This window comes from Saccostrea echinata, unplaced genomic scaffold (genome assembly GCF_033153115.1).
Source record: "Saccostrea echinata isolate AGI-Se365-2 ecotype Australia unplaced genomic scaffold, CSIRO_AGI_Sech_v1 ptg000030l, whole genome shotgun sequence".
Lineage (NCBI taxonomy): Eukaryota > Metazoa > Mollusca > Bivalvia > Ostreida > Ostreidae > Saccostrea > Saccostrea echinata.
Window position 1 is genome coordinate 12,242,533 of NW_026889779.1, and position 27,468 is coordinate 12,270,000.

Here is a 27,468-nt window from a genome sequence, read left to right on the forward strand (position 1 = left end):
ATTTCATATACAGTGCTCATCTGTTTCATTTGACACCTTTCTTTTGGTATTTGTGTTTATCAAAGTTACATTTTTATATGCTACATTCTGGACAACCATCCATAATTTCTTAACTTTGCATCCCTACCTTTTCTTTTAAGAGTTCCTTGCAGGAATCGATGGAATTGCCCTCTGTGAACAAATATACTGCTTCATTCTATAATACAAAGAAATAAATACATATTAGGTCAAATATTTTCACAGAGCTTAATATCCCCATCCAAATAATTTGAAAGATCACAATACACTAGCTATAACCAAATATAATACATTTACCGTTTTCAGTTTTAAAATTGAAACCTACATGTTGATCCATCATAGCTTTAAGCACAGCTTCAGCTGTGGCTGTTTTGGACACAGGGGCTAGTCTGTCCAAGTCCCACAACCAATCAACAGCTCCCTGTATCGTATCATGGGTTACAGGAACACATTCTGGATGATACAACTGCATATCATCTGCCGACCTACAAAAGTAAAAAATTGTGATTTGTCTCTTTTTTTATGGTTAAAACTTAAAATGGTTATCAAAAGCAAATGTCAGATGAAAACAACTCTGTTGAGTGCAATAATAAATCAAATATGTTACCTTAGGGATAATTTTATTGTGCACTTGTAAATACCGTAATAAATATAAATTTCTTTTTTTTGCACATGTATATTACCCACCTAATGAGATTGAACTTTGAAATTTGTGTTAATTGTTCATAAATGACAGTTTCTAAGGCTATTCTGTACTGGTCAAACTGCTGTGGAGACATATTGCGAATGTCTAGGACTATAGTAATGGCCTTCTCTTCTATGACTCCAAACAAACGTCTGCTCTCTGTAGTCAGCCATTCCAGTCTTCTGTTGAATAGGTTGATGGCCTGTGTTAACCTTCCCTCTATCTGTTTCAACATTTCTCTTCCACATGTTATCTAAAAAAAAAAAGAAATATTAATTGATTATAACTATTACAGATTATAATGACAGCTTACAAAATAAATTAGAGGTACTGTGTCTGAGCTCACAAAATTACATGCCTGCTGCAATTTTTTTGAAAGTGTCCATAAACCATTCTCTTAATGTGACCTTGAATTTGCCGAAAATAACCTTTTTGATAAATGAAACATCTATTGTTCATAATTAGTAATCTTTGAGTGAAATCTGGACATTGTTTCTCCATTAAAAAATTATGGACCTGACATGAATTTTACACTTTTTCTATCAGTGACTGAACTTACCTCAAAGAAATTGGGTCAAGATTATGACACACCTTCAGCTCACAAATAATTTTTATTTGAAATTTCAACTTGCACTTATCTATTTGAGAGTAATGGACTGGACACAAATTGAACATTTTTTTTTTCTGCTAGAGACCTTGAACTTGCTGAAATGACCTTGGTTTAAAACCAGTTCATACCTTCAGGTCATAAGCAATCTTTTTACCAAGTATAGGCTTCCAAGGATTCTTCATTACAAAGTTATATCCCAGACACGATTGCATGAACAAACGGATGGACTGACAGACAGGTGGACAAGGTGATTCCTAAACCCTCTCCCCCCAAAAAAACTTAGAGGAACAAGTAGAATAATTGAGGATTTCATTCTTGACTAAAGTACATTTACACCTGTCAGACACCTCTTGACCTTTTTTAGCTAAGAAATAAGACTTTGCTTTATAAGAAATAGGTTAATTTTTATTTACTATTTAGAAAACATTCAGCAAACAGTGTTTTCCCTAGGAACCGGCTTAACTAGCCAAACTGACCACTGCAGTTGATAAAAATGCTGCTTAGAAATCAAAAACTTAATTAAAAAATAATTGTTATAAGGTCCACAGAGATTCTGTTCATAAACCTCAACTCCTAGCCTGTTACAATTGATCTCATACCCTTTACTTTGAAATAAAGGGAAAACAATAATGCGGATACCAAAAATAATTTAAGAAGTATAATTACATTGAATGTTTTTCCTTCTCCTGGATGAAACAATGTGCTGAATAGTCCTGTTCCATATCGGGATGATACTGGTCTTTTGAGAATTCTGTCAAAGTCTGAAAGAATTCAACAGAATGCATACATGATCAAAGTGTGAATTAATTCATTACAAGTGTGTTTTCTGTAACCATATTTTACTGTAATTATTGCTTTTACTGATCTTTGTATTGTTGACACAATTTTAAGATGACCATTAGACCATTAGCCGGAGAAGCTTATTGAAACAAGAGATCAATGGTCATGAGAGTGTCAGATATGTATAAACAACACAATTTAAAGAGTACCTAAATTTGAACTGTTTATACCATACTATTGCATTATTAGATATCTTTATGAAAAGGTGCATGAAAAGTCAAGGACAAAAACAGAGAGAACTACTGATAAAGTTGTGAACTCATCACGGGTGACATCCATTCAAACTTTTGAGAAATACTATGTAGTATGAAATCTGCTTAAGAAAAGATTGATTCACAATGTGATCCCTTTTTCTAGATGGATAATTCATAAAAGAAATTATGGTGGCAAACCTCATTTTTCTCTATACCATAAATTCGCAATTCACATAACCGAAATTGAAATATTTATATCTTAATTATTCAGGACAATTTCTTGCATGACATGCATGTTACCAAATTTTATTCATATGCTGAAATTGAAAATTAACGTTTCCCAGAATTATTACAGATAACAGTAAAATGCCATGTACACTGCAGTACAATTATTCTTTTCTTCAGTCACCAATACTGTTAAAAATAATCATGCAATCTCCCTGATCTTTCTGAAATTGAATGACCCTTTTATATACTACACAATTACATCTAATTAAAGTATCAATTCAAATATTTGCATGGTTCTGGTAAATATTGAATGAAAGGTATTGAGTTTCCCCCAAAAAATCAATTCATTTGTTAACACAAACTAGACTTGCGATATTGGTGATGTGAAAATGTATAAAATTTGCTTTTTCAATCTAGATGAAAACTTAGAAATAAGATAGCCCAAATCATTACTTTGTAAATTTGAAATAGCAGCTATATAGTCTGAATTTTTCATTAGCTTTATACACACTAGTCAAGATTATGATTTGACATTTATTGTCCCAAACATCTGCTGAACACTCCAATGAATAAATGATATGCCATTAAAATATGAATTATTGAACATTTACCATCACTGTGTTTGAATCCAATCACAGGTAGAATCTGGTAGAAGGTCAGGCGGTTTTTCTTCAGACCATAATTCTGTAGCCATTTTTTGGAGGAGATGAGGGCTCGGACATCCAGCTCCCAGTCCTTAGCTTGCGTTTTCTTGGCGCTGACCTCTGGGTTATAGTCATCCTCTGATGTGCTGACCACTACATTTTCTATAGCAGGGGTTTTGTCCAGGTGACGGATATCAAAGGTCACATCTATACAACATTAAAGCTTATAGATTAAAAATTGTAATATGTTTAATCTTAATAAATTGTATACTCTGGAAATATTGAGAATATTTGTAAATCAATTGCTGCTGCATCGGTGCCAATTTGTGGCAAGTTTTATTAAAATTGTTCTGGAGCAGAGTTTTAAGTTGAAATTGTGAAAAGTTTACATCCAGTGGCATGCAGACAGTTTATTCCTTCAATCAGAAAACCCAGCTCACTTGAGCCTTATAATTTGGCTCAGCTGAGTTAAGAACATTTACAATGTATCTTTTAAAGAAATATATGAACAATTTGCAAACACTTAATCCTTTTAAATCCTTGCATAAATGTGACCTATATAATATTTCCAACAAAATTATTATATTTTAATTCTGTTGCAATGTGCTATTTCATTGAATAAGATATTAGCTTATAACATAATTGGGTTGCATCACAGTATGACTTGCATAAAAAAGTATCAATCCATCTGACAGTAATATTTTAATTTTGTTCATTTTAAAGCCATTTCAGGGACCAAATCATCTTATTTTTGAATGATAAAAAGTAAAATGATTAGGAATGCATTTTTAGCTACCCAAGTTACTGGGGTATACTGACAAGGCTTGGAAGAACTGTCTTTGCTTTTTCACAAACTGCTTCATGGTTCATATATTAAGTGTAAACAGTCCCAGATGGGACTCACAACCCAGGTTATACTCAGATAACTTGGGTAACTTTTAGATATTCCTTAAATACAGCTAAACTTCGGAAACTCAGACATGGATATCTCAAATACCAATTAAATACTGAAGTGATCTGGAAGTCCCAAGCACTTTTTCTTAATAAGTATTTTACCCTCAATATCTCAAACCAGGCTTGGATACCTCAAAGTTTTTTTTTTCTAGGCCCCATCGAGTTTGAGATAACAAGGTTTGACTGTACATGAAAGGAAATAATATTTAAGAGACTCAAACATTTTTTTTAATATGTCAATAGGGATGTTCTAAGGGAAATGATTCAAAGAAAACATTGTGCAATATTAAAAAGAAAAATATACAGAACTTAGAATAAAATGTTATGCTCATATTGATTGAGGATCTAGTTTCCCCTTTAAATTTTCCTTTTGCTCTGGTAAAGAATGAGAGGGTTTATTTGAACATTCTTACTTGTCAATATTTTATGGTAAATAATCTTTTTAACCTAGCTTATCTGAAAATCAAACACAGTTAAAGTTGTTCTAGACATAATAATTGGTATACAATTGAAGGAACTCTAGGATTTTATTGCACAAATTGTAGTTGGGCTGAAAAAAATTCAGTCACTAGAGAACTCTTTGTATCATTCACCAAACAATGCATGCATACATATTGATCATTTTACTGCCCACTCTTTGAATAGGACTGAAAACATACGATCACAGAATAACATGAGGAAAAAAAACCTATACCAATTCCATATATCAGTTAAAAAATATGCATGTAATTTTTATTTTGATTGAAAATGATCAATTCAGAGAAACCAAAACCATAATTAAGCAAACACCAAGTTCATATATTTTTGTGAGTATCATCATGAACTTGTTCAGTTAAGTCTTGTTTAAACAACTCTCTGATTAATGGATAAATTATGTACAGTCCATGCAGTTTGACAAAGAGAGTTTATCAAACTACTGATACAATGTTTGGTTACTATGTATAGAAAGTAATGAATTTCTAATTCATCCAAAAGGCCTTTCACTGTGGGAGAAAATATATTAAATGAGTGTTTGTTAGTTAGACAAGATTATCATATCAATCAAATATGCCATATATATATTTTCCTTACAAACATGTCAAAACATTGCTTAGCTGAGGGAACAAATGCTATATTACTAATTGTGCTACTTTGTTATTTAGAGTTTGTGATTTTTTTTTTCATGAATTGTACACAAAATATCTTGTGAAGTGTGTTTGCTTCAAAGATAAAATGTGCTTGTTAAGGATTTATATCAGTGACAACTGTAAATGATTTCTTAAAAAAAAATTGCAATGACCTGCAGGAAATCTTTAGTGATAATAAAATGTCAGAATGAGATATATTAAGTTGATGCCAATGCTGTGTGAATCTTTTGCTACCTGTTGAGATAAAAGAAATTTACCTGAGGGTCTGATTAGTCATGCTAATCAATATTTCACAAGAAAAAATAAACATGGACATTATCCTCCCTAACACCGACAGAAAAATCCTGCCTTAAATATGCTTTAAAACTCAGCACCATAAGTCTATTGAATTAGGGCTCTCCATAATGCAGTGGATTAGGATCAAATTTATAAATACAGTCACTGCACTTCCTTAAAACATTTATGACTGCATGCATGCACACAGATGACTACTTTTTATTATTTTTAGTATCTAGAGAACCCAAAACTTTAGAGTGAATTTTTGAAATTCAGAAGATGAAATGTTTGTGTTTTACTTGAATTGGACTTCTTAGTAGATTTAGCAATACATTTAATACTCTATTCTTCATGATTTTAACATTCATTCTGTAGAAATATATAAGCATGTTGGTACTATATTCTTAAATACTGCACAGTTAATTCAGGAATATTACTTTCATTATAGATTGTTGTTTGTTAATTGTTAGCTAATTTATTTTATTACTTTATGCATGTTAAGTTCACTCGATTACGATAATTGATACATTTATTTATTAGAAATCTGATTAATGTTTGTCAAGTTTTGGCCTGATATTCAAGTATATCATAATATATCAAAAATAAATTTAGTAGACCAATCTTCTAATACATTCAAAAATATCATTATTTCATTGTATAGTTACAGTGATCATGCACTATACATAATTATACTTGTATATATTAGATATAATAATTTATATTGATATACAAAATATGTGAACATACAACCTCTATGCACTGCATGCACCATCTTGAATATATAATCAAATTAACAAAATAAACAAAGCACTATTCAGGACACCCAACTGTGCAAATTATGATATCTTGTTAACCATCAAAAGTTTAAAGATTTAATTGCTGTTCAATGTCACAAGTGATCCTGATTCAACTGATTTAAATTATGTTATTTACTTCATTAATACAACAGTATAATTATTAAATGACACTCTGCATGTCATGTTTTATAACTGAATCTCAAATGCTAAGATTTGACATGCTGTCCACACATACAAGGAACATGCACACTCCAGGCAGTCTATTAAATATTAATTCTCATTATCATATATACATGTACAATACAAAGAATGAAATATAAAATAAGCATGCATGCCTTACCTGATTTGCCTAATGAAATGAAATCAATCATTTACCATGAATTTCTTATACAATATATACATTTTTATGCCCTACCACTACATATGAATGGAAATAATTTAAATGATTGTTAAATATTTGATGATATCTGTAAACTGCACATTAAACAAACCAAACTCCAGCCAAATCTATAGAACATTTTTCAACTTTACAGGAAACGTAAATCAACTGAACATTTAGAAAAATTCTTACTCTGGGAATAGGCATTCTTTTTATATGGATCAACTGCCAGTAACTTCGATGGCGAAGTATTCTTTCTGCTTTCGTAAACCATATTAACTGTAATTCCTTATAAAAAGTCACTTAGTCTCTATTCATTTGTACTATCCTTTCCAGCCTATATTTCGGCCTTTGATATCCGGAAGCTTAATGTGAATTTATCCCTCTTGCCACCTGCCAACACAGGGTAACACCATCCATCTTGTTTACAACAGTTGCCCGGCATTCGGAATATCTTGGGTAATTTCTATAGCACCAACAGAATATCAGAGGGCTAGGTACAATCTTGAGATATTCCGAATTTTTTTTTTAATCATTTTTATATATATTTATCTTTATTTTATTGATAAACGAATCACATAATATACCATTTTATACGGAACTGGATACACGGTGTCGATTAATATTCGTGAAATAGCACATTTTTTAATTAACACATGTTCTGATGACGTACAACACATTCATGTCCGGAAGATTATTTATGTAAAAATGGCACCAAGAGCACTGACAGTTTGTTGTGATATTGTAAGATGGTTTCCTGTTGTTTTTATTTCAGCCATAATAGCTTGGTCTTACTACGCATATGTTGTCCAAATGTGTATTTGTAAGTATATACTGTAAATTTCACCAGTGGTTTATATATCAAGCAGCAGTCAGTTAACGACACACAGATGATTTGTGACAAAATTATTGATTTTCATGGAGACTTACAAGTTTAAAAAGTTTTGTTAAACACCTAACGTCAGGAGTTATTTTTTTCAATATTTTATGTATTTCCTAGACAAAGGAAACAAAATTAATGATATCAAAGACAAGATTTAAGTCCAAACATTATTCTCTTACTACAGTTATAAATCTATACTCTCTGTGATAATTAATGTTCAAATGACAATGTGATACATTCCTTGTAAACTAATTTTTGACATAAAAGTATGCTCAAGGAAAGTGATAGTATATAGAACATAATAATGTAAATATTTAATAGATGGGCATGCCTGCTATTTCCAGCAACATTGAAAGCATGTTATAACATTTCTGATTACTGTACTATCTGTGTATTTCTAGAGCTGAAACGAATACCAAAACTCAATATTTGAATATTTGGGACTACTATTCTATTTGTATTTGATGTTATTCGTTGATGTTATATTTAAAATATATCATTCTAAAATTGTACACGTAATACCAGGGACCTATATACTAACGGGATAGGCAAGTCTCGCAATAGCTCGTAAGTTGCAGGATTTCGTCAGTCACTTTTAATTAAATATATTTCTTTTGCTATCAAATATTTCAGAATAAAATCTTAATTTATCTATCAGAAAATTATTCAAAATTTGTTATTAGCACTGTTTTTATTCCTTATCTTAGTAGTAATTATGTTTATTTAAAAATCAGTACGTGCCCCTGATTGGCCGTATTTCCGCGAAATCGCCGATTTTGGTAGTTGTTTACTTAATATCTAATTTATTTTATAATATGTGCTTTAAAATTTATTAAATATCCATTCTGATACACAAAAAGAACAGATTACATTAATCAGAAAACAAGCTTTTTACTGGGAAAAAACGTAGTTTGAAAAACTTGCAGTGTTGTGTGTGCCGTTTTGGGTAAATAAGCATGGCACTGAAGGAGTTGCCTATCCCGTTAGTATATAGGTCCCTGGTAATACCTAAACCATTTGGAGACCATCTTTGATTTTGTATATATACGTATATAATATTAATTTATATCAATATAATTACTTGACGTTAAACTGTCCTTGTTTAAGGTAAGCATGCAGCTTTTTCTCAAAGCAAATGGAAAACTGAACATTTACAAAGAGATTTTAATGTCTTCTTTTTATGTATGAAATTATTGTCAATGTCGTATTTGAGAAAATAAAACCCATGTCAATATCATTTTCAAAAGTATTTTAAAGATAAAAATCTACACACTATAATTTGTATCGAATTTAAATCTTTCTGTAAGTAAAATTTTTTGAGAAACAAGCTGAAAGAAACTTTTTCAGAAGGTATGACAATATTTTTTTCGGTGGCATGGATCTCGCCTTATTTAAAATATATACCTTAATTATTTTATTGTTGGAAATTTGCCAAAAATGTGTTAGAAAAATGTGTGAATTTCTGTACTTATATAGGAAACTATCTTGCTACAATTTATAAAATTCTCTGCATGGAAAATACAGAAAATTCTTCACATTTTGATAGTAAGAATGACACATGCTGTAGAAAAGCGAAAGTCCATGTTATTGGAGTATTCAGGTTACACATAACTGATCATGATACTAAAAATGTATAATGACATTTTCGTTTCAGAGATCAGTCTGTAAATAAACGTGTTTCAAAAAAAATTAAAGTCAATAATTAGATTTTAGGATTATTTCTTTTTAAAAGAAAACACATTTGCATGATTTAGTGAAACCCATGATAGAAAAACACATAGAACATGTAGAAATGCCTACGATCAGTGATGAAATTGGCGGACGTGAATAAGACTCCATATGAAAATGAAACATCTTGATCAGTGTATTATTCAAAGGGATTTACACAGAGAAAAATTATTTGCATTCTTTGTTTAAATTTCTAATCATATTTTCGGTCCTCTCTAACAGTAATAAAATCCCGAGAGGGAATCAACAGTTTTTGGAGCATCGATAGGATAAAGTTAAGCTCTAAATCCTTATTAATACTATAAGTTTTAATTATTAAAGTACCAATATGATTTTATCAACAAAGAAAACATTGTAGAATAAATCATGGGACAGAATATTCGACTACTAAATTCCATTGGAATATTCGCTCTTTACGATTCATTCATGAATATTCGAACATTTGTTTCAGATCTATATATTTCATAGTTTATATTATTAGATGATTTTGTTAAAGCCAATTTTATTTTTATTTCAGTCACTGTGCCTAATATAGCAGAGAAAGGTAAGGTTACTTATATACAACATTTCGTTTTCAGGGATATGTATATATAGAGACAATCTTCAAGATATTTTTTTTCTTTTGAAACTCATGCTTATGCATGTATAAAAGCAAAGAAAAGTTTTTAATGAAATTCAAGTTTCTGTGGTCTTTTTTATGTGTTTTATGACAGCATGGATGACTATTAGATTCATAGCAATTCAAATGTTAAGGTCATGGTAATTTTGTAATTAACTTTTAAAAATATTTCTCAACATATAAATCGATATTGATTGAATCAGCAATATATATGATTAGATTTATCCCTTTACTGGGCTAATTTAAGGTGCATGTATGTTTATATATAAGGAAAATATTAATTGATGTAAACTTTTAATCAGATGCTGTATGATATCACAAGGATGTATTTATTTAATTGATGAACAAGTGGTATTAATAAAGTTCTGATACATTTAACTTGTTTGAGGGTTGAATTCTTTTAGTGTCTTTATATCTGCAATTTTCTCTTTTTCAGTTATATATCTGTTGATATACCACCCTATACTTGTTTTGTTTTTGTGGTCATATGGAAAAACTATATTTACTCCAGTAGGATCAGTTCCTAACCAGGTGAGAATTAAAGCATGGTCTAGAAGACTTTAAAGATTACAAATACATGTATATTCGTAAATAGATCATTTTAATGATTTAATGGGATACAAGTATTTTATCTTAAAGAAGCTTTGCATAAACTGGTAAGTATACATTAAAAGGGTTACTTCGGCAATGTGAACTGCATGTACTTACATTAAGAGTTAAAAAAATGTACCATAAGTTATTACATGTAACTGTATTGAAAAAAAAAACAGAATTACTTGTATTAAAGTTTTGTAAGTGGTTGAGTTTTATTTCAAATATACATTAGTATTGTTTTCATATTGAAAATGACTAAGGCCTTATTCTCCCAATTTTTGATTAATTGTATTTTGCAGTTCTACCTATCTAAATCAGATGCTGAAAGAATGGCCAGGGAGTCAGAGGAGGGCCAGAAAGCTATTTTAATTAATGCTGCCAAAGAGTTACCTGTCCTGAATAGAACACATTCAGGCAGTAAGTACATTATGCAGCTGTTCTTATAATGCAGTGATAATATGTGTATATCAGTAAATAAAACAAATAACATCTCTGCACTGCCAAAGGGCTATTGAGCCTCTGAAGAAGACGTACACACATTTGATTAATTTGCAGGTCCAAGGTACTGTGAAAAGTGTCGCTGTATAAAGCCAGACAGGTGTCATCACTGTTCTGTATGTGGCCAGTAAGTGACACATCAACAATATTTCTAATTGCATTCTTATCATGTAGTAAATATAATAGTAACATCACCCTCATTGTCAGATTTCATTGCTAGGTAAGAGTGTGCCAACTTGGCATAAGAAGGAAATATAAGTTTGTTTAATTAAATGAAAAGCCATACTTTTTTAAGGGGAAACAAGAAATAGTAAAAGTAATGTGAAACTATAATTATTAAAAATCTACAGGGCTATGAAAAAAGAATATATAAAGAAGGGTTTCTTATTAAGTTAACATTCAAGAATATTCTAATCATGGCCACATGGATTCAGATATGTATATATCCAGAAGTTGTAAAACAGCGGGAATACTTAACTTGAATGCTGATGTCGTTGAGTTTACTTTTGATTTTTTTGTAGATGTGTGTTAAAGATGGACCATCACTGTCCATGGTAAGAACACTACATATGTGACTTTAGGTGTATATACATAAAATTAATGTAGAGAATTACAAATTCCTGCAGAAATCAACAGAAAATAACAGTTGTTCATTCACGTTTATTGTCAGATTTATTTGGTACATATAAGACGACTTCCTGACTATAACATTTATAATTTGGACTTGTTTTTTTTTAGAATTTTTTTTTATCAGTATTATGTTTGTTAAATATTTATATTGTGTGAATCTTTACAGGGTCAATAATTGTGTAGGCTTCTCTAACTACAAGTATTTTGTATTATTTCTGGGATATGGATTACTGTATTGCCTCTACATTGCTGCAACTAGTTTACAGTATTTCATATTATTCTGGAAGGTATGTTTATACTGCAAAAATCATTAATATTATTTCAGCTATATCTTGACTGATTTTATAGTTAAAATGGGATTATGAGTTTAACTCTTAAAGTAATTAAAGTGAAACTAAATTTTTTTGGTTGATTTCAGAGTGGAGTTTCCAAAGAAATGGGTCATTTCCATATATTATTTTTGTTCTTTGTGGCTGTGATGTTTGGTATAAGTCTCATATCCTTGTTTGGCTACCACTGTTATTTAACAGCCAGCAATAGATCTACTCTAGGTAAGATATCAAATCTGGTACACCATATACCGGTACATAGTGGTAAACAGACATCAGTTTCAAAGTTTAGAGTCTTTTGTGCATACTTTGTGTTGCATACACTCTGTGAAGAAAACTGTGAGATAATGTTAAAATTTTACAAATATTTTTGACAGTATGACATTGAGTCTGTTCATTCTAATGTTTAATTACAGAATCCTTTAGAGCTCCCATATTTCAGAGTGGACCAGATAAAAATGGATTCAGTCTGGGAAATTATAACAACTTCACAGAAATTTTTGGTGTAGATAAAAAATCATGGTTTTTACCAATATTTACAAGGTATTTGTCCATTTTTTTAAACTTAGGCGACAGCTTGAATTTGTATAGTAGTTTTGAATCTAAGAGTTGTTCCCCTTGAAAATGTCATTTTATTTAGTAAGTTAATTAAATGGGTAATTGTCCTTGATTTAATCTATTAAAAATTGTAAAATTTTCCTGGGTGCAGAGTTTTATTTTATATATTTATTTATTTATTTTTTTTTTTTGAAAGAAGAGTCAATTTTTTTCTAAGTTGCAAGTTAGAGGAGCTCACTTTTCTTTCATTTCCCTTCTCTTTCTCAAAAGTTTTTTGCCTTTTGTCATGGGGTAAAAATACATGTATGAACTGCAATATATTTCTTTTTTTATATGACTGTTTGTCATCTTTGGTAGAATGAAATGTTAATGTACTTTTTTTGTCTTTCTCTGTATACCTGACTGTGTTTATACTGTTACTTCAGTGGTTCTGATGGGGTGTCCTTTCCCACACGAAACAATCTTCAGGCTAACAGTAACAATTCATACCAAACTATGGGGGAAACACCCACGCCCAGGTTAGATATCATGCATGCTTACAGTGTTGGGTATTGTAATGTATGATAACATTTAACAGTTATATTATAATCAGCAGTCATCCAGAATTTCTCTTCTCTGTCTCTGTTTTACATTGTATTGATATTTTGGCTGTGGAAATTTATTTATTTTTTTTTTTTACATTTTTTATGTAAAATATATATTCAGTAAATACCAAATTCAGCAAGTAACAACTTTAGTTCTTTTGTGATCTTTTTTTTTCTTTTTGTGTGTTTTAACTATTTTTTTGTAGCTAGGTGGCATGCTTTCATCTTTTTATATTGTACATATGCTGCACGGAATAGATGTGTATGCTTTTAGTAGATTTCCTCTTAATGAATAATGAAACAAGGAATTCTTAGATGCACATATAGATTTGAGAAATTAGCTGAAAATATTATGTGTATAAATTAGAGACCTATATTTTTATATCTTTTTTTTTTTATTTATTTTTTTTTTTTACAAGTAGATGGCTATACTGTCATGATTGGTTTCTTTGCAGTCATTTACATTCTTCCTTAGATTAAGAAGAAGAAAAAAATAACTCCAAAGAATTTTAGGGTATCTCTGTGTCAAAGCATCCAATTACAAATTCTATAAATGTACATGTATACATACAGTATATACAGCTATGATATTGGTATGTTGCTTCTTACATGAGTAAAAATTTAGGGTTAGTAAACAAATGATACATGTATGCTTGTGTGTATCAGAGATAAACTAAGCTTATTTAGCTTTTATGTAGCCCTCTCATTTTTTCACAAGTTGCAAAAAATATACAGTATTCAGTGATACAGCTATAATAATTAAGTTTAGGTGTGGAAGGGACACCCATGTACACTGTACTTTAATCAATTGATAAAGACAATTAAAATCAAAGAAATCATTTAAAAAATTTTATCCTGAATTGCATTATAAATTAAAACACATTGCAGTTACTTTTAATGATGAGTCATTGTAAAAATGTGAAGCATGCCCCTAGAATAACATTGTCTGACATTCACCATATTTTTGGTCTGTATTTACAGTGCTGGTGATGGTGTGTCATATCCTACTCGTACAATAGATCTAGACTCTGATGGTCTTCTGGCAGACCGACAACGGTGGATGGAGGAGGGGGAATCAGATGGGGGAGGTAAATGACCTGAAATTTAGATTCTCGTGTTTGCAGTGCACACCATAAAAATAACTGAGAAATTTTTATTAACAAAATGACTGACCCACCTACCCCCTAATTTTTTTTAGGATTTGGAAAACAAAGTATTTTATATTTAAAACCTTTGAACATGTCGAAGGTAAATATAAGACTAAGTTTGTATTGGGTATGGGTATGTTACATATGTAGGTCAATCTCTAAATTAACTCTAAATAATATTAGTATATGTATTAGATTGGTTGATAACCTATGCAGGGTTGCAGCTAAGTTTAAAATTTAGGGGCTAAGTGGGTCCCTTTCATGAATGTTAAATGGATCCATATTAAAATGTAAATAATCACAGTATATTACCTGAAAACTATAAAAACAGAAATTTTAGCAGTTTTATCATACAATTGGTTACCTGCAACTTTTTTTTTTAATTCAATAAAATCTTATTTTCCTACAATTTTTGTAGTGAAATACTTGTAAAACAAAAAAATCAGAGTAAGTGGTCACTTTTGAAAGCTGTGGTTACTGGATGAGTTCATTTTGGTTTTAGGTACTATGTTTTCTGGGTCAAGTCAGCAACATTTGATCAATGTTCAGGAATGACCATAAACATGGACTGTAGGTGCTTTTTTATGCTAAATATTGCATGCAATAGTCCCTTAATTATGCTTGTTTTAATCATTTTAGAGAGTGGATGGAGATACATGTGCTATTATCATCTTGATTTTTTTTCTTTTAAATATACATTGTATCTGCATGATCTTCTATTGCATAGTGCATGTATTTAAAAAGTAGAGTTCAATGATGTGAATTTTATGTCCTCTTTATGTATCAGATGAATGAACTCTATATCCAGACAACTGATATTTATTTTATATTCTGTGCCCTCACTCACATTACTAAAAATGTTATATAACTTTTGTAATACTCACATCAGATTAAGAATTCTTCAGGCATGTCTTTTGTGGCACTTTCTCTTGATCCCTGTATCCAAATATATATTTTGTAACAATGGAAATTAATTTCAAGTCATGAATGTCTTCTTTTTTAGCTCACCTGAGCCGAAGGCTCAAGTGAGCATTTCAAATCAAAATTTGTCCATTGTCTATCGTTGTTGGCGTCGTAAACTTTTTACAATTTCTTCTTCTTCTCTAGAACCACTGAGGCCAATTTTAACCAAACTTGGCACAGAGTATCCTTGGATGAAGGGGATTCAAGTTTGTTCAAATGAAGGGCAACACCCTCTTACAAGGGAAGATGATTAAGAATTCATGAAAATTTGGTGGCATCTTTTGAAAACTGTCTTCCCAAGAATTACTGGGCCAGAAAGATAAAACTTATGTGAGAACTTTATTACATACTGTAGATTCAGATTTGTTCACATCATGACCCCTGATGTAGGACAGGGCCAAAAGAGGGGGTTAAAGTTTTACATAGGAGTACATGTACATGTATATTTCCTATATATCAATATAGAAGCATCCCCAGAAAGTTAAGATTCAAATTTGTTCAAATCATGACCCCTAGGGGTAGGGCAGAAACACAACAGGGAATCGAAGTTTTACATAGAAACGTATAGGAAAAATCTTTAAAAATTATTCTAAGCACAGCTTAGCCATTTTTAGTCATATTGAAACAGAAGCATCCTCAGGTAGTTTCAATTCAATTTTTTTTTAAAGTTTGGCTCCCCAGGGTGTGACAGGGCCACAACAGGGGATAAAAGTTTTACATAGGAATATTTAGGAAAAATATTTTTATAAAAATTCTCTTCAAGAACAGCAAAGCCATGATTAGTCATATAATTACAAAAGTATCCTCAGGAAATGTAGATTCAAGATTGTTCAAATCATGACCCTTGGAGGTGGGGTGGGACCAAAACAGGGGATTAAAAGATTTACATTCTATGTTTTTGGGCAAGTAATTGTAATTTAATTACTTTCCTATGTATTTGACCCTATCACTGTTACATAGGAATATAAAGGAAATATCTTTAAAAATCTTCTCAAGAACAGCAAAGTCATGATCATTCATATTTACATGGAATCATCCTCAGGTAGTAAAGATTGAAGTTTGTTCAAATCATGATCCCCTGGGGGTAGGATGGGACCTTAAAAAGTAATCAAAGTTTTACAGAAGAATATGTAGGAAAAAGAATCTGCTGATGAAGAACAGAAGGGCCAGTTATGCAGGTGAGCATTGTGGTTCCTGGGCCTCTTGTTCTATTTGAAAAGGAAAGTATTTGATTATATAGCACTGTATAAGTGGAATTTCTTGCAATTTAGTTGAAGATTTTAATGATTTTCTTCAGAACTGAAGACAAGAGCCCCATGGGCCACAATGCTCACCTGAGTAACCTTTACTCACATGTTCTTCGAAAAAAGATTTTGAAAAATCTGAATCTGTTTTACTTAAGGATGCTTGCATATTGATAAAAGCAACCATCACCCTGCTGATCTTAAAATTTTTAAAATATTTTTTTCTATCTAATCCCATATAAAACTTTGATTCCCTAATTTGGCCACACCCTTCCCCAGTGTCCATGATTTGAACAAAATTGAATCTGCAATACTTGATGATGGTTGCATCCTTCATCTGAAGAAACTTGAATCCTCCACTCAAGGATACTTTGTAGCAAGTTTGTTTATAATTGGCCCTGTGGTTCTGGAGCAGACACTGAAAATGTGAAAAGTTTACAGATGTTGAGAGAAGGATGCTGGACACCCTTTGGTCAGGAAAGCTCACTTGAGCCTTTGGCGGAAGTGAATCAAGAATCATACATGTATAAGGGCAAACAAAACAAAACTGCTGTATGAAATCATAAACACAATAAAAATCTTGCAGCCCCTTTTATACTGCTTCTTCTTTCCCACAGTGTGCATTTGCCTGTCTGTTCATAAAGTTCATTCTTGTTGATAAAGCATAGTAGTCATTCTCGACTATTACTCATACATGTTTAAAATATTATTTTATGAGAGTACATGCATCAGGATCATTTGGAGATATTTGTAGATTGTTGTTTTACAGAACTTATTTTGAAATGAATTGACTTTCAAAAAAAAAGGAAATATGAGAATTTTTTCTCGAAAGTGAAGGACATTTTGTTTTGTTTTGTTTTTTAGCTCACCTGAGCCAAAGGCTCAAGTGAGCTTTTCTGATCAAAATTTGTCCGTTGTCTGTCGTCGTTGTAGTCGTTGTTGTTGTAAACTTTTCACATTTTCATCTTCTTCTCAAGAACCACTGGGCCAATTTCAACCAAACTTGCCACAAAGTATCCTTGGGTAAAGGGGATTCAAGTTTGTTCAAATGAAGGGCCACGCCTTCTTCCAAGGGGAGATAATTAAGAATTTGTGAAAAATTAATGGCATCATTAAAAAATCTTCTTCTGAAGAACCACTGTGCTTGAAAATATGAAACTTATGTGGAAGCATCCTCAGGTAGTGTAGATTCAAGTTTGTTCAAATCATGAACCCCGGGGGTCGGGTGGGGCCACAATGGGCGATCAAAGTTTTACATAGGAATATATAGGAATAATCTTTAAAAATCTTCTTCTCAAGAACAGCAAACCCATGATTGGTCATATTTATATGGTAGCATCCTCAGATAGTGTAGATTCAAGTTTGTTCAAATCATGACCCCCGGGGGTCGGATGGGGCCACAATGGGCGATCAAAGTTTTACATAGGAATACATAGGTTAAATCTTTAAAAATCTTCTACTCAAGAACAGCAAAGCCATGATTGGTCATATTAAAATGGAAGCATCCTCAGATAATGTAGATTCAAATTTGTTCAATTCATGACACCCCCCCCCCCCCCCCCGAACCACTTTTTTATTTAAACTTTTCAACCTTTCAAGACTGAACTGATTTCTGCATTTTCCTAGCCATAGTGCTCAGGTGAGCGATGTGGCCCCTGGGCCTCTTGTTATAGTTACCAGTATGGGTTTTTTTTTCCATTTTGTAGGGAGAACATATGGTTCACATGAAAATGGTGGATATAACATGGCTTAACCAGAGCCATATATGAACAAGCATAATCAATAACTCTCTACCATCACTAGAGAGGGTTTGATGGACCATTCCTATATGTCTCTTATAAGAAAGAGGATAATCACTTTTATTATCTAGCTGTCTGCTGCAATAAGCATTTTGTATCATTTGATACAAAATTCCAGAAACTATACATTTTCACTCATTTGGGGGAAAATTAATTTCCCCACCCTTCATAATGTGTAAAAATAACAATTAAGACCTTACTGTATGTTATCTGTTACAATCACTTAAAAGATTTCATAACTGCCGCTGTCTACTTACATTAGTACCAAATGAGAAGTTTCTCAGAATTTTTTTTTCCAAGATGAAAAGAAATTTCTAAGATTTTTTTTTTTGCTTTTAGAAGAGACAATAGTTATACAGTAAATGAGGAATTTACTTATTGACGTTATCTATGGTTGAATTAAACATTGTGTTTTATCAATAAATTTTCTTTAATAAGAAATTTTATACTGACACACAGTCTCTTATGTATTTCTATACCTTACATGTATATTTATATCTTTGAAAAATTATCAACAATAAGTTGTCCTGAATATTGATGAACTTAAAGATAATTCAGATTGAGTTAAAATCTTTTTTACAAGACACTGTCATCAAAGAATAAATGTCTTTGTGTATGAATATATGTGTGTGAAGAATGACTCATACACATACATATACATACTATGTGTACATTTGTACTCAGGTTTTTGTTATTCTGTGTGTTTACATTGTATTGATGTGTAGATTTCCTTGATGAACTGCTGTGGTTAAATTAGAATTTTAAATGTCTTAATTTTTGTAATGAAATTTTTCTTGAAGTTAGATTCACAAAGACCTGTTGTTCAGTATATTATTTCTCCACATTTTCTCTGTGTAAGATCACTTTAATGTTGGTATCCCCAATTTTTTTTTCATTTCAGTACTGTAATTATGGAAATATGAAATAAATTTAACTTTTTTTACGTTTTCTAGATTGTTGACAATTTGTAAAATAATGTCACTTAAATTTTCAAAATACATGTAGTGCTAATGAGAATGAATTAATAAAACCTGCGACTTTTTTTCTTTAAAATGTATTCAAAATGCTTTTAATTCAGTTCACAACAATAAGCATTTACATGATTGTGTTTCCTGTAGAAGAAACAGCTTTTAAATGTGTTACATGTAGATATAGTTATTCACAATATTTCACGACATGAACTGTCCCTTTTAATGAAACAGGGTTTACAGCACTAAAATTGATGCTTTAATGACATTTTCTGATAGAATGTTAAATTGAGAATACAATGTATTTGTTATAACAATAAATGTTAAAAATCTCTTTTGCTTATTTTGCATAGATACATGCCATGCAAGTATCATTGGAAAGGTTTAGCAACAAAAGTACTCCCCTACATTTATACATGTACCATTCTTCATACATACATATGCATAATTTATGTATCATGATAAAGATGACTTTATTATACAGGTCAGGGATATTTCCTATCAATTGGGCTATTTTTATACTGACCCCCCAAAAATAGCCAGGTCATATTATGTAACCCCTATTTTTTGGCCATTCCAACATATTAAGTTTTCTGGAATTTTCTTTCAGAGCTTGCAGATATTGAGCTTTAGTCCCTTTCAAAAAAAATCATACAACTAAGATTAAAGTTAACAACTTTGTTATTTCTTTGTTTATTAAAGATATTATTACCCTTGTTTTGTATATGGGGTCACCCACTTCTGAGAAAAAAAGGGGGCAACCCCATATACGAAACAAGCACCTGTGTGGAAACCGAAAGAAAAAGAAGGGGGTGACCCCATATATGAAACAAGTGCCTGTGAATAGAAAATTTAATACAAGATTTTTTGACCTACTACAGCTTAGGTACTTTTTGGAGAAAAGGAAAATTTTTGTTGTCTAAAGATTTTTTGGGGAAAAGGTCCACTGATCTTTGGTATATGTCACCTAAACTGAACCACTTCACATTTAATGTAACACATACCATATATACAGGTCTGCTTATATGCAAGAATTTGGAGAGTTCAATTTTGGTCCAAATCTTTATGTCTCACTTCTAAGAGAGTCCTAAAAATATCAATAATTTTCTTCACAAAATGTAGTATTTTCTTGAAAACTTCAACCATTATTGTTGTCAGACAAAAGGCAAAACATTATTTTAAGACTTTTTTATGCAGGAAAATACATGTAAGATTACCATATGCATTAGTAAAGGTGCTTACAGATTTCAATTATTTTCCTTCTGCATAAAAATGTATATTGTTCTTAAATCTGTTAATAGAATTCCAAATACCCCACAACATACTTTGAAACACATTTTCACGAAATGCATAATTTTGTTGAACAAACCAGTCTTACAATAAACAGTGACTGTGTATTATCTATGGTAGACAAACAGTAGGACCCTGATCAAAGCAGGAACAACAACAACTACAAATTCTCTTTTCTTTATTTGATATGTATGTAGACTTGCTGGATGTTATGTATCACAGAATTGTAAGTCTCCTAATGGTAAAAAAAACAAACAAACAAACAAATAAATTGCATGTACATAAATACAAAATACTAAAATACATGTATATAACATCTCAAACATTAAAGTCAATGAGTGTAAAATCTCATTCAGACATTTAAACTGCACATATTTAATTAATGTCAATTGTGCCTGAATGCTATGGATCTTGTGCATTACTTAGCTTTTTATTGATATGGCACATATTCCAAGGCTGATTAAATGCAACACTCAGCCCCATTTAGTAAAATCAAAGCAGATGGATGGAAGGATAATAAAATTCCTTGTCAAAAGACATAACAATAAGAGACAAATGGTACACAAAAATGACATAAACTGGCTTATTATAATTAAACCATTGAGCAACATGTTACACATTATACATGCAACTTTAGTGAACTGAATAATGAGACCCATGGGCCATAATGCTCACCTGAGTAACTATGGCCTTCTGTTCTTCATCAGAATATTCTTTTCCCTAAATATTCTTATATACCTTAGGGGACATGATTTGAACTCAAATCTACACTACATGAGGATGCTTCCATAAAAATATGACTAATCACCAGTTTGTTGTTCTTGAGAAGATTTTTTAGGATTTTTCCTACATACGCCTATGTAAAATTTTGCCCATTGTGGCCTCACCCTACCCCTGGGGTTCATGAGTTGAACAAATTTGAATCTACACTACCCTAGGATGCTTCCAGATCAATATGATTAATCATGGCTTTGCTGTTCCTGGGAAAAAGATTTTTCAAGATTTCTCCTATGTAAAACTTTGATTGCCTATTGTGGCCCTTCTCTAACTCCACAAACATGGATGCACACTCCTGAGGATGCTTCCATATCAATATGACTAATCATGGCTGTGCTGTTCTTGAGCAGAAAATTTTTAAAATATTTTTCCTAAATATTCCCATGCAAAACTGTGATCGCCCATAGTTGCCCCACCCTAACTCCAGGTGGTCATGATTTTAACAAACTTGAATCTATACTATGTCTGGAAGCTTTCACATAAGTTTCGTCTTTTCTGACCCAGTGGTTCTTGAGAAGAAGATTTTTAAATGACTAAACCCAATATTCACTATTTCTTAATTACCGGCACCTCCTATTGGAAGAGGGTGTGGCCCTTCATTCCAAAAAATTTACATCCCGTTCACCCAAGAATACTCTGTGCCAAGTTTGGTTGAAATTGGCCCAGTGGTTCTGGAGAAGAAGATGAAATTGTAACAACAGACAGACAACACACAAATTTTGATCAGAAAAGCTCACTTGAGCCTTCGGCTCAGGTGAGCTTAAAAATATTCAACACAATAAACATAATATTGTACATGTATTCCAAATCTGAGTCAATCTCCTCAACAGACATAATCCGGTAACATTTTAAAGAAATTTTAAATAGATTGTAAACTTAAAAACATACACTCTACTAGGTACCAATACTGTATACTTTTAATTGTTATGGAATTATGAATCATCTTAAAAATTGATTCGTAGATACTCTCTAGAATTTAGGTCAGCCTGCAATGACAGAAAAGAGCACAACATTACAAATCAATGGCTGCAAAGGCCTTGGCTCAGCTCAGCATTCAACATCTTTAATTAAACAAAACAACTTTGCTTCTAGCCAAAATCAACAGTTGTAGGTTTCCTACCTTTCTAATTGGCTCTGGAACCCTGAATTTACAGCACTGGTGTACCAGCAATGCAGCAGAATCAATGCTGATTTTGTGTCCTGGTGACACATATATAGGTTTAGTGGCTCCTTCACAACTCTTCAGTCCCTATAATAAGAACAAAAGTAATAAGGGATAGGTTGTGTTGTTGAATTTGGGTAAACTGACTATCTTAAGACTCGGTGCTTTCCCTTTATTTTAAAGTAAAGGGTTAGAGATCAACTGTAACAGGTTAGGGGTTGAGGTATATGATCTGTCAAAATTTTTGTGGACATTACAACACTTTTTTTTTTTAATTTTATTTCTAAGGGACATTTTTATCAATTGAAATGGTTAATTTGACTGGTAGCTTGTTCTTAGGGAAAACACCAAAGACTTTTCAAAATTATCCATCTCATATGATAATAATCATGTAAATAAAATATCAATTTTTTTTCTAAAATATGATAAAATAATTAATTAAATGTAGTGTCTTGTGTTAAAAGCTTCTTATTAATGTTACTTAAATCAATGAGAAAATCAAGTGCAGAGTAGTAGTTGTTTAAATATGTTAAGCATTTCTTTGTCTTTAAAAATAATAACAACTTAAAACGTAATATACAGTTACTAAATCCCAGGAGAATAATATTCCATAGGTATGTGTACCACAGTGTACATCAATAAAAGTTGAGAATTAGTCACACAAATGTACAGGAAATACTGGTAAACAAAATAAATCTTTAAAAAAAAAACACCTTTCCATAGTATTTTCCTGATATCCCGACCAGAGGAAAACTGTCTCCACTTTCCTTCAAATTTGCAATCTATGGTGTAAAGTAAAAATAGAGCATGTTGTAAATTATAAATAAAACATACAAATTTCTGTTTATACTTTTCTTTTACATATTGTATTTATTCTTCCAGAACACCAGGCAAAATTTAAAAAAAAAATATTTGTTTTCCCCTTTTCTGACCTAGGATTTTAACAAAGGGTAAGCTCATGTAGGTAGGAGAGATCATTTATTTTTTCATTTTAAAATTCAGGTACATGTACATCTTCATGCAAAATTTATCAATTATCAAAAAATTAGAAATGAAAGGAGGAATAAAATATTATGAGAAGGTCTAATTTTTGTGGGTTTGTTGGCTAAGGGCAAATGAACAATATTGTAATTTAGACCCTAGCTTGGTGCATTACTGATGATGTGTTCTATATAGGCATTCTTCTAAAACTACATCAAATCTTACTTGAATATGAATATTCATAATATACTGAACAATAGTTATTAGATATTCAAAATGAATTATTCTTGAGATATGATTAAAAATGCACATTTCTTTTTATCATAAATTTTCTTTGAAGGGTATGGATTCTGAAGAATAAGTATTTTACATTTACCAACAGAATTTCAATTAATGGAATACTTTACCAATTCAGCATGTTCTTCATTTTTCTCAATTCCATCCACCTGCAGGAGATTCTTGGCCACTCCTAGACAAGGTACATCCAATAGGACTCCAAGCTGACAGGCTGCTCCCACACCTAGACAAAAATAACAGTCCAAAAATAGCAACTAAACAACCTACTGGTTTCTCCTACATGATCAAGACAAAATAACAGAGACAATGATAGCAACTAAACAATGGCTACTCCCAAAGCTTGATAATATAACGGTCCAAAAATAGCAACTAAATATCCTACAGTCTGCTCCAAAAGATTGATAAAATAACAGTCCAAAAATAGCAACTATAAAACATCCTACAGACTGCTTCATAAAGAAAATAAGCATTCTGGGACTACTACATAGACAATACTTGTCCCTTATTGGCATTTGTAGTCTGGTTCCCCCTTTAAAAATTAAGGTTCTAAGTTTAAAGGCCATAATTCTGTCAAAAACACATTGTAGAACAAAATGCAAATTTATTCTGTAACTCATCTATTCTAGGTGGATTCCCTTGCCAAAAATCAACTCAATATTTGCAAGTATTGAAAAAAAGTCCAGAGAAAACCAAATGGGACAGTAACAAAGAGACAAATAGATGGAGAGGAAACATTGAATGCCCTCTGATTTCACTGATAGGGGACTAACAAGCATTCCAAGAGTTTTGCATAAACAATATAGAGTCCTCTACTGAGTATGGGCTCAAATTATGTCAAAACTCACAATAGTAGAGATGATCGAATTACAAACTTTATCTGTAACTCATCAAGATTAAAGTCTATACCAAAAATCAGCCGAATTAATTCATGCTTCTGGTGAACAGTTCAGAAAATCAAGTGGACCATGCTAACTGAATTTTAAAGAGAAATAGACAGATTGAGAGTAACCTATTTTCTCCACCAGTTTAGTGGGGAACTAATACAAATGTAACAGTCCAAATTACCAACTAAAAACTCCCTGGCTTCTCCAACACTTGAATACAATAATAGTCAAGTAATACCAACTTAAAGAATATAAATTGCTCCAGCACCTGGGTAAAATGATAATCCAAAAATACCATCTCAACAAAATTTTAAATGCAATGTAATAATATGTAATTATAGATTCATTGTTGCATTGAAATAATGGCAATACCTCTGTGATGCATTATTCCATTTCCATCCACCATGATCACCTACAAAACAAAAAACAAACTATCTAATTAAAGTAAATAACTTACAAGCAATGACCATTTTACATTGCTAACTGTCACAGTTGATATTTAATTAAATATTTTGTTAATAATTTATATTTGATTAGCACACATTGCTAATTAAACAAAGTGCTGCTTATGTAAATGAGTGCCCTGTGTGCATGTTTTGTTTTGTCGAGTGATGTTTCTATTTTTAGCTTACTAACTGACCAGATACATATACAAGTAGGACCAGTGGACCAATGACAGACTACGTACTACTTGATAATTAATATGCATGTATACTAACTTCGTGTACGACATAAGCGCTTATCCCGCCAAATAAAATAACTATTAGATTCTACCTTTATGGTGTAAAGAGGTCCAACTCGTCATGTAACTTTTGAAGTCATTGAGTTTCATGATGCTTTGATAATTATCTATGATATTTTATAATACTGGATACCTGGTAAGATTTATTTCTAATGATGCAAATACTTATTAAACCAATTTCGATAATCCATAAATTAATTATCTTGATTGGCAGCGACGTGAATTTTTCATGTTGTATAATTTGTAACTTTGTTTTATGTGCCATATTTGTCTCTTGTTAATGTGTGTGTTGTGAGTGTGTTTTATATGTTTTCTAGGTTTCTTTTGTTATCCTCATTAAAACTTCATAAAACTTGAACTGAATCCAGCATTATCTTCTTTAACGATAACCCTGTGACACTACTCTACCAACATATCAGTAAGAATATGATACAGATACTGAAGCTCAATGACATACATTTGAAAATGCTGGTTTGGTTGTTATTTTTTTTACCTGTGGTGTGTACTGAGGTTCGTTTTCCTTCACATTCTCATATAACTGAACCATGAATTCCACTTCTCTAAAGGCCAGGAACCCCGCAATATATGGTTGTGTAAGTTTCACCATCTGATAATCTTCATACACAACCTATTGACATTCAAACAAAAATATTATTTATTTTCTTTTCATCAGGTTTCTTTTTTCTCTTTTCAAACACATAGGTTGTACATAATATTATGGCTGCATTAGGTGCATGTGCAATGAAGTAAATCAAAGAACTCAGTAGTTACTGTCTACAAAACTAACCACTCATTCAATTTCAGTATGATTTTAATAAATTTTCAGCATTGTTAGGTACTGTAATATTCTCAAATTTATACCCAATAAATCTGAATCATTAAGCCCACAAAAGTACATTATAACATACAAATGTCAACATGCTTCAAATCTGTGAAGCTCTTATTTTGTACTACATCTGTACATTTACTTATGATCCATACCTCTAAGTCAGGAAAAGAGCAGACAACCAAAGCAGCACAGGCATTGATATCGTCTCCCTTAATAAAGGAAATGTCCATGCCTCCAATGTAAAATGTCTCTTTGAATGATTTGGACAGCATCTTTTTAACTATTTTGTCATCATCTAAGCTTATTTGTTTCTTTATCTCCAGCTGCTCCCTAAATTAAATAAAAATCTACATGTAATTTTTAAAAAAATATTGAATTTTGAATTTAAGAAAGACTTAAAATATCTACTGCATGAATTAAAGTATAGATTATTTTTAGAATCAAGAAATTGTTGAATGTTGATTGACATATACCAGAGAAGATATTATTTAACCAATCCATGAGAGATTTTTTTCCATTTCAACAATGAATAATCTAGTGATTTTAAACTTTGTTTACAATGCACATTCATGATAAAAAATGAATTGCTAGATACTTACTAGTTAGTGTACCATTTAATGTAGCAATTGCAATTTAAAAGTTTATTTTCATGATCCAGATTCCTTGAAGGAAAAGGGGAAGAGGGGGTATGCTTTTTGTCTGTGTGTTCAATATCAGCATTATGGGACATATACATGTGTATCAACAATAACCAGGCCCATAGGAAGCAATTTTGGTGGGAGGAGGGGGTGACAAACCCAGATCTTTTGAGAAGAAAGTCAGAAATCTATGGGAATTTATTGTGGCTTTAAGTGCATATAAATTTCACAGTCAAAAATATTGCATCTATGTAAGCACTGCAAGCTGTGTTGCTGAGTAACAGTAACTTGGATTTTTTTTTTATAAAGAACGGGGAATTCCCACTTATTGTCACATGACCAAATACCTGAATGGATGGTAAACAAACAATGTGCAAGTTCATCAACTTTGACTTCACAAGTTTTTATTCTCAATGAAAACATGACAAGTAGATTAAAAGTTTAAACCTCAGTTCATATTTTTCAGAAAATATGTAATATAAGTTTCCATTCTTTTAATAACAAATATGATGTAATTTCAATATTGCATTACAATAAAATAGGCCTGACTATCGGACACTACCAAACAATA

General features: G+C 31.5%; 3 protein-coding genes across 6 annotated transcripts in view; 1 reads left to right on the forward strand and 2 right to left on the reverse strand.

Moving 5' to 3' along the window:
- Positions 1 to 7,230, reverse strand: part of LOC133197315 (von Willebrand factor A domain-containing protein 3B-like) — a 42,844-nt gene extending 35,614 nt beyond the window's left edge. For both annotated transcript variants that reach the window (XM_061333283.1, XM_061333282.1), the window contains exons 1-6: positions 6,945 to 7,230; positions 3,187 to 3,426; positions 1,980 to 2,074; positions 706 to 956; positions 344 to 503; positions 128 to 196 (exon numbers count right to left, since the gene is read on the reverse strand). In XM_061333283.1, coding sequence (XP_061189267.1) covers positions 128 to 196; positions 344 to 503; positions 706 to 956; positions 1,980 to 2,074; positions 3,187 to 3,426; positions 6,945 to 7,026 — 897 coding nt within the window. In that variant the 5' untranslated portion in view covers positions 7,027 to 7,230. The remainder of the gene's footprint in view (positions 1 to 127; positions 197 to 343; positions 504 to 705; positions 957 to 1,979; positions 2,075 to 3,186; positions 3,427 to 6,944) is intronic.
- A 185-nt stretch (positions 7,231 to 7,415) lies between these two features.
- LOC133197316 (palmitoyltransferase ZDHHC15B-like) lies at positions 7,416 to 19,631 on the forward strand. 2 transcript variants are annotated; one of them, XM_061333284.1, is made up of 13 exons: positions 7,418 to 7,575; positions 9,881 to 9,907; positions 10,419 to 10,513; positions 10,876 to 10,993; positions 11,132 to 11,201; positions 11,596 to 11,628; positions 11,871 to 11,991; positions 12,123 to 12,255; positions 12,450 to 12,576; positions 13,017 to 13,109; positions 14,157 to 14,263; positions 14,826 to 14,893; positions 18,237 to 19,631. In XM_061333284.1, the coding sequence occupies exons 1-12, from the start codon at positions 7,461 to 7,463 to the stop codon at positions 14,876 to 14,878; spliced, it is 1,092 nt and encodes a 363-aa protein (XP_061189268.1). In that variant the 5' UTR covers positions 7,418 to 7,460; the 3' UTR covers positions 14,879 to 14,893; positions 18,237 to 19,631. The 2 variants fall into 2 exon arrangements, with proteins under 2 accessions (XP_061189269.1, XP_061189268.1); XM_061333285.1 differs by lacking the exon at positions 13,017 to 13,109 and having other exon boundaries at positions 7,416 to 7,575.
- A 1,117-nt stretch (positions 19,632 to 20,748) lies between these two features.
- LOC133196353 (endonuclease V-like) overlaps positions 20,749 to 27,468 on the reverse strand; it is a 10,972-nt gene continuing 4,252 nt past the window's right edge. For both annotated transcript variants that reach the window (XM_061332263.1, XM_061332261.1), the window contains exons 3-9: positions 26,412 to 26,589; positions 25,924 to 26,058; positions 25,061 to 25,100; positions 23,915 to 24,027; positions 23,240 to 23,308; positions 22,485 to 22,613; positions 20,749 to 22,350 (exon numbers count right to left, since the gene is read on the reverse strand). In XM_061332263.1, the coding sequence (XP_061188247.1) occupies positions 22,309 to 22,350; positions 22,485 to 22,613; positions 23,240 to 23,308; positions 23,915 to 24,027; positions 25,061 to 25,100; positions 25,924 to 26,058; positions 26,412 to 26,589 (706 nt within the window). In that variant the 3' untranslated portion in view covers positions 20,749 to 22,308. The remainder of the gene's footprint in view (positions 22,351 to 22,484; positions 22,614 to 23,239; positions 23,309 to 23,914; positions 24,028 to 25,060; positions 25,101 to 25,923; positions 26,059 to 26,411; positions 26,590 to 27,468) is intronic.

Coding starts and splice junctions, on each gene's coding strand:
- LOC133197316 (XM_061333284.1), top strand. CDS start 7,461: ATGGCACCAAGAGCACTGACAGTTTGTTGTGATATTGTAAGATGGTTT. Junction 10,994..11,131: donor GAATAGAACACATTCAGGCA/GTAAGTACATTA, acceptor ATTAATTTGCAG/GTCCAAGGTACTGTGAAAAG. Junction 11,992..12,122: donor ATTTCATATTATTCTGGAAG/GTATGTTTATAC, acceptor GGTTGATTTCAG/AGTGGAGTTTCCAAAGAAAT.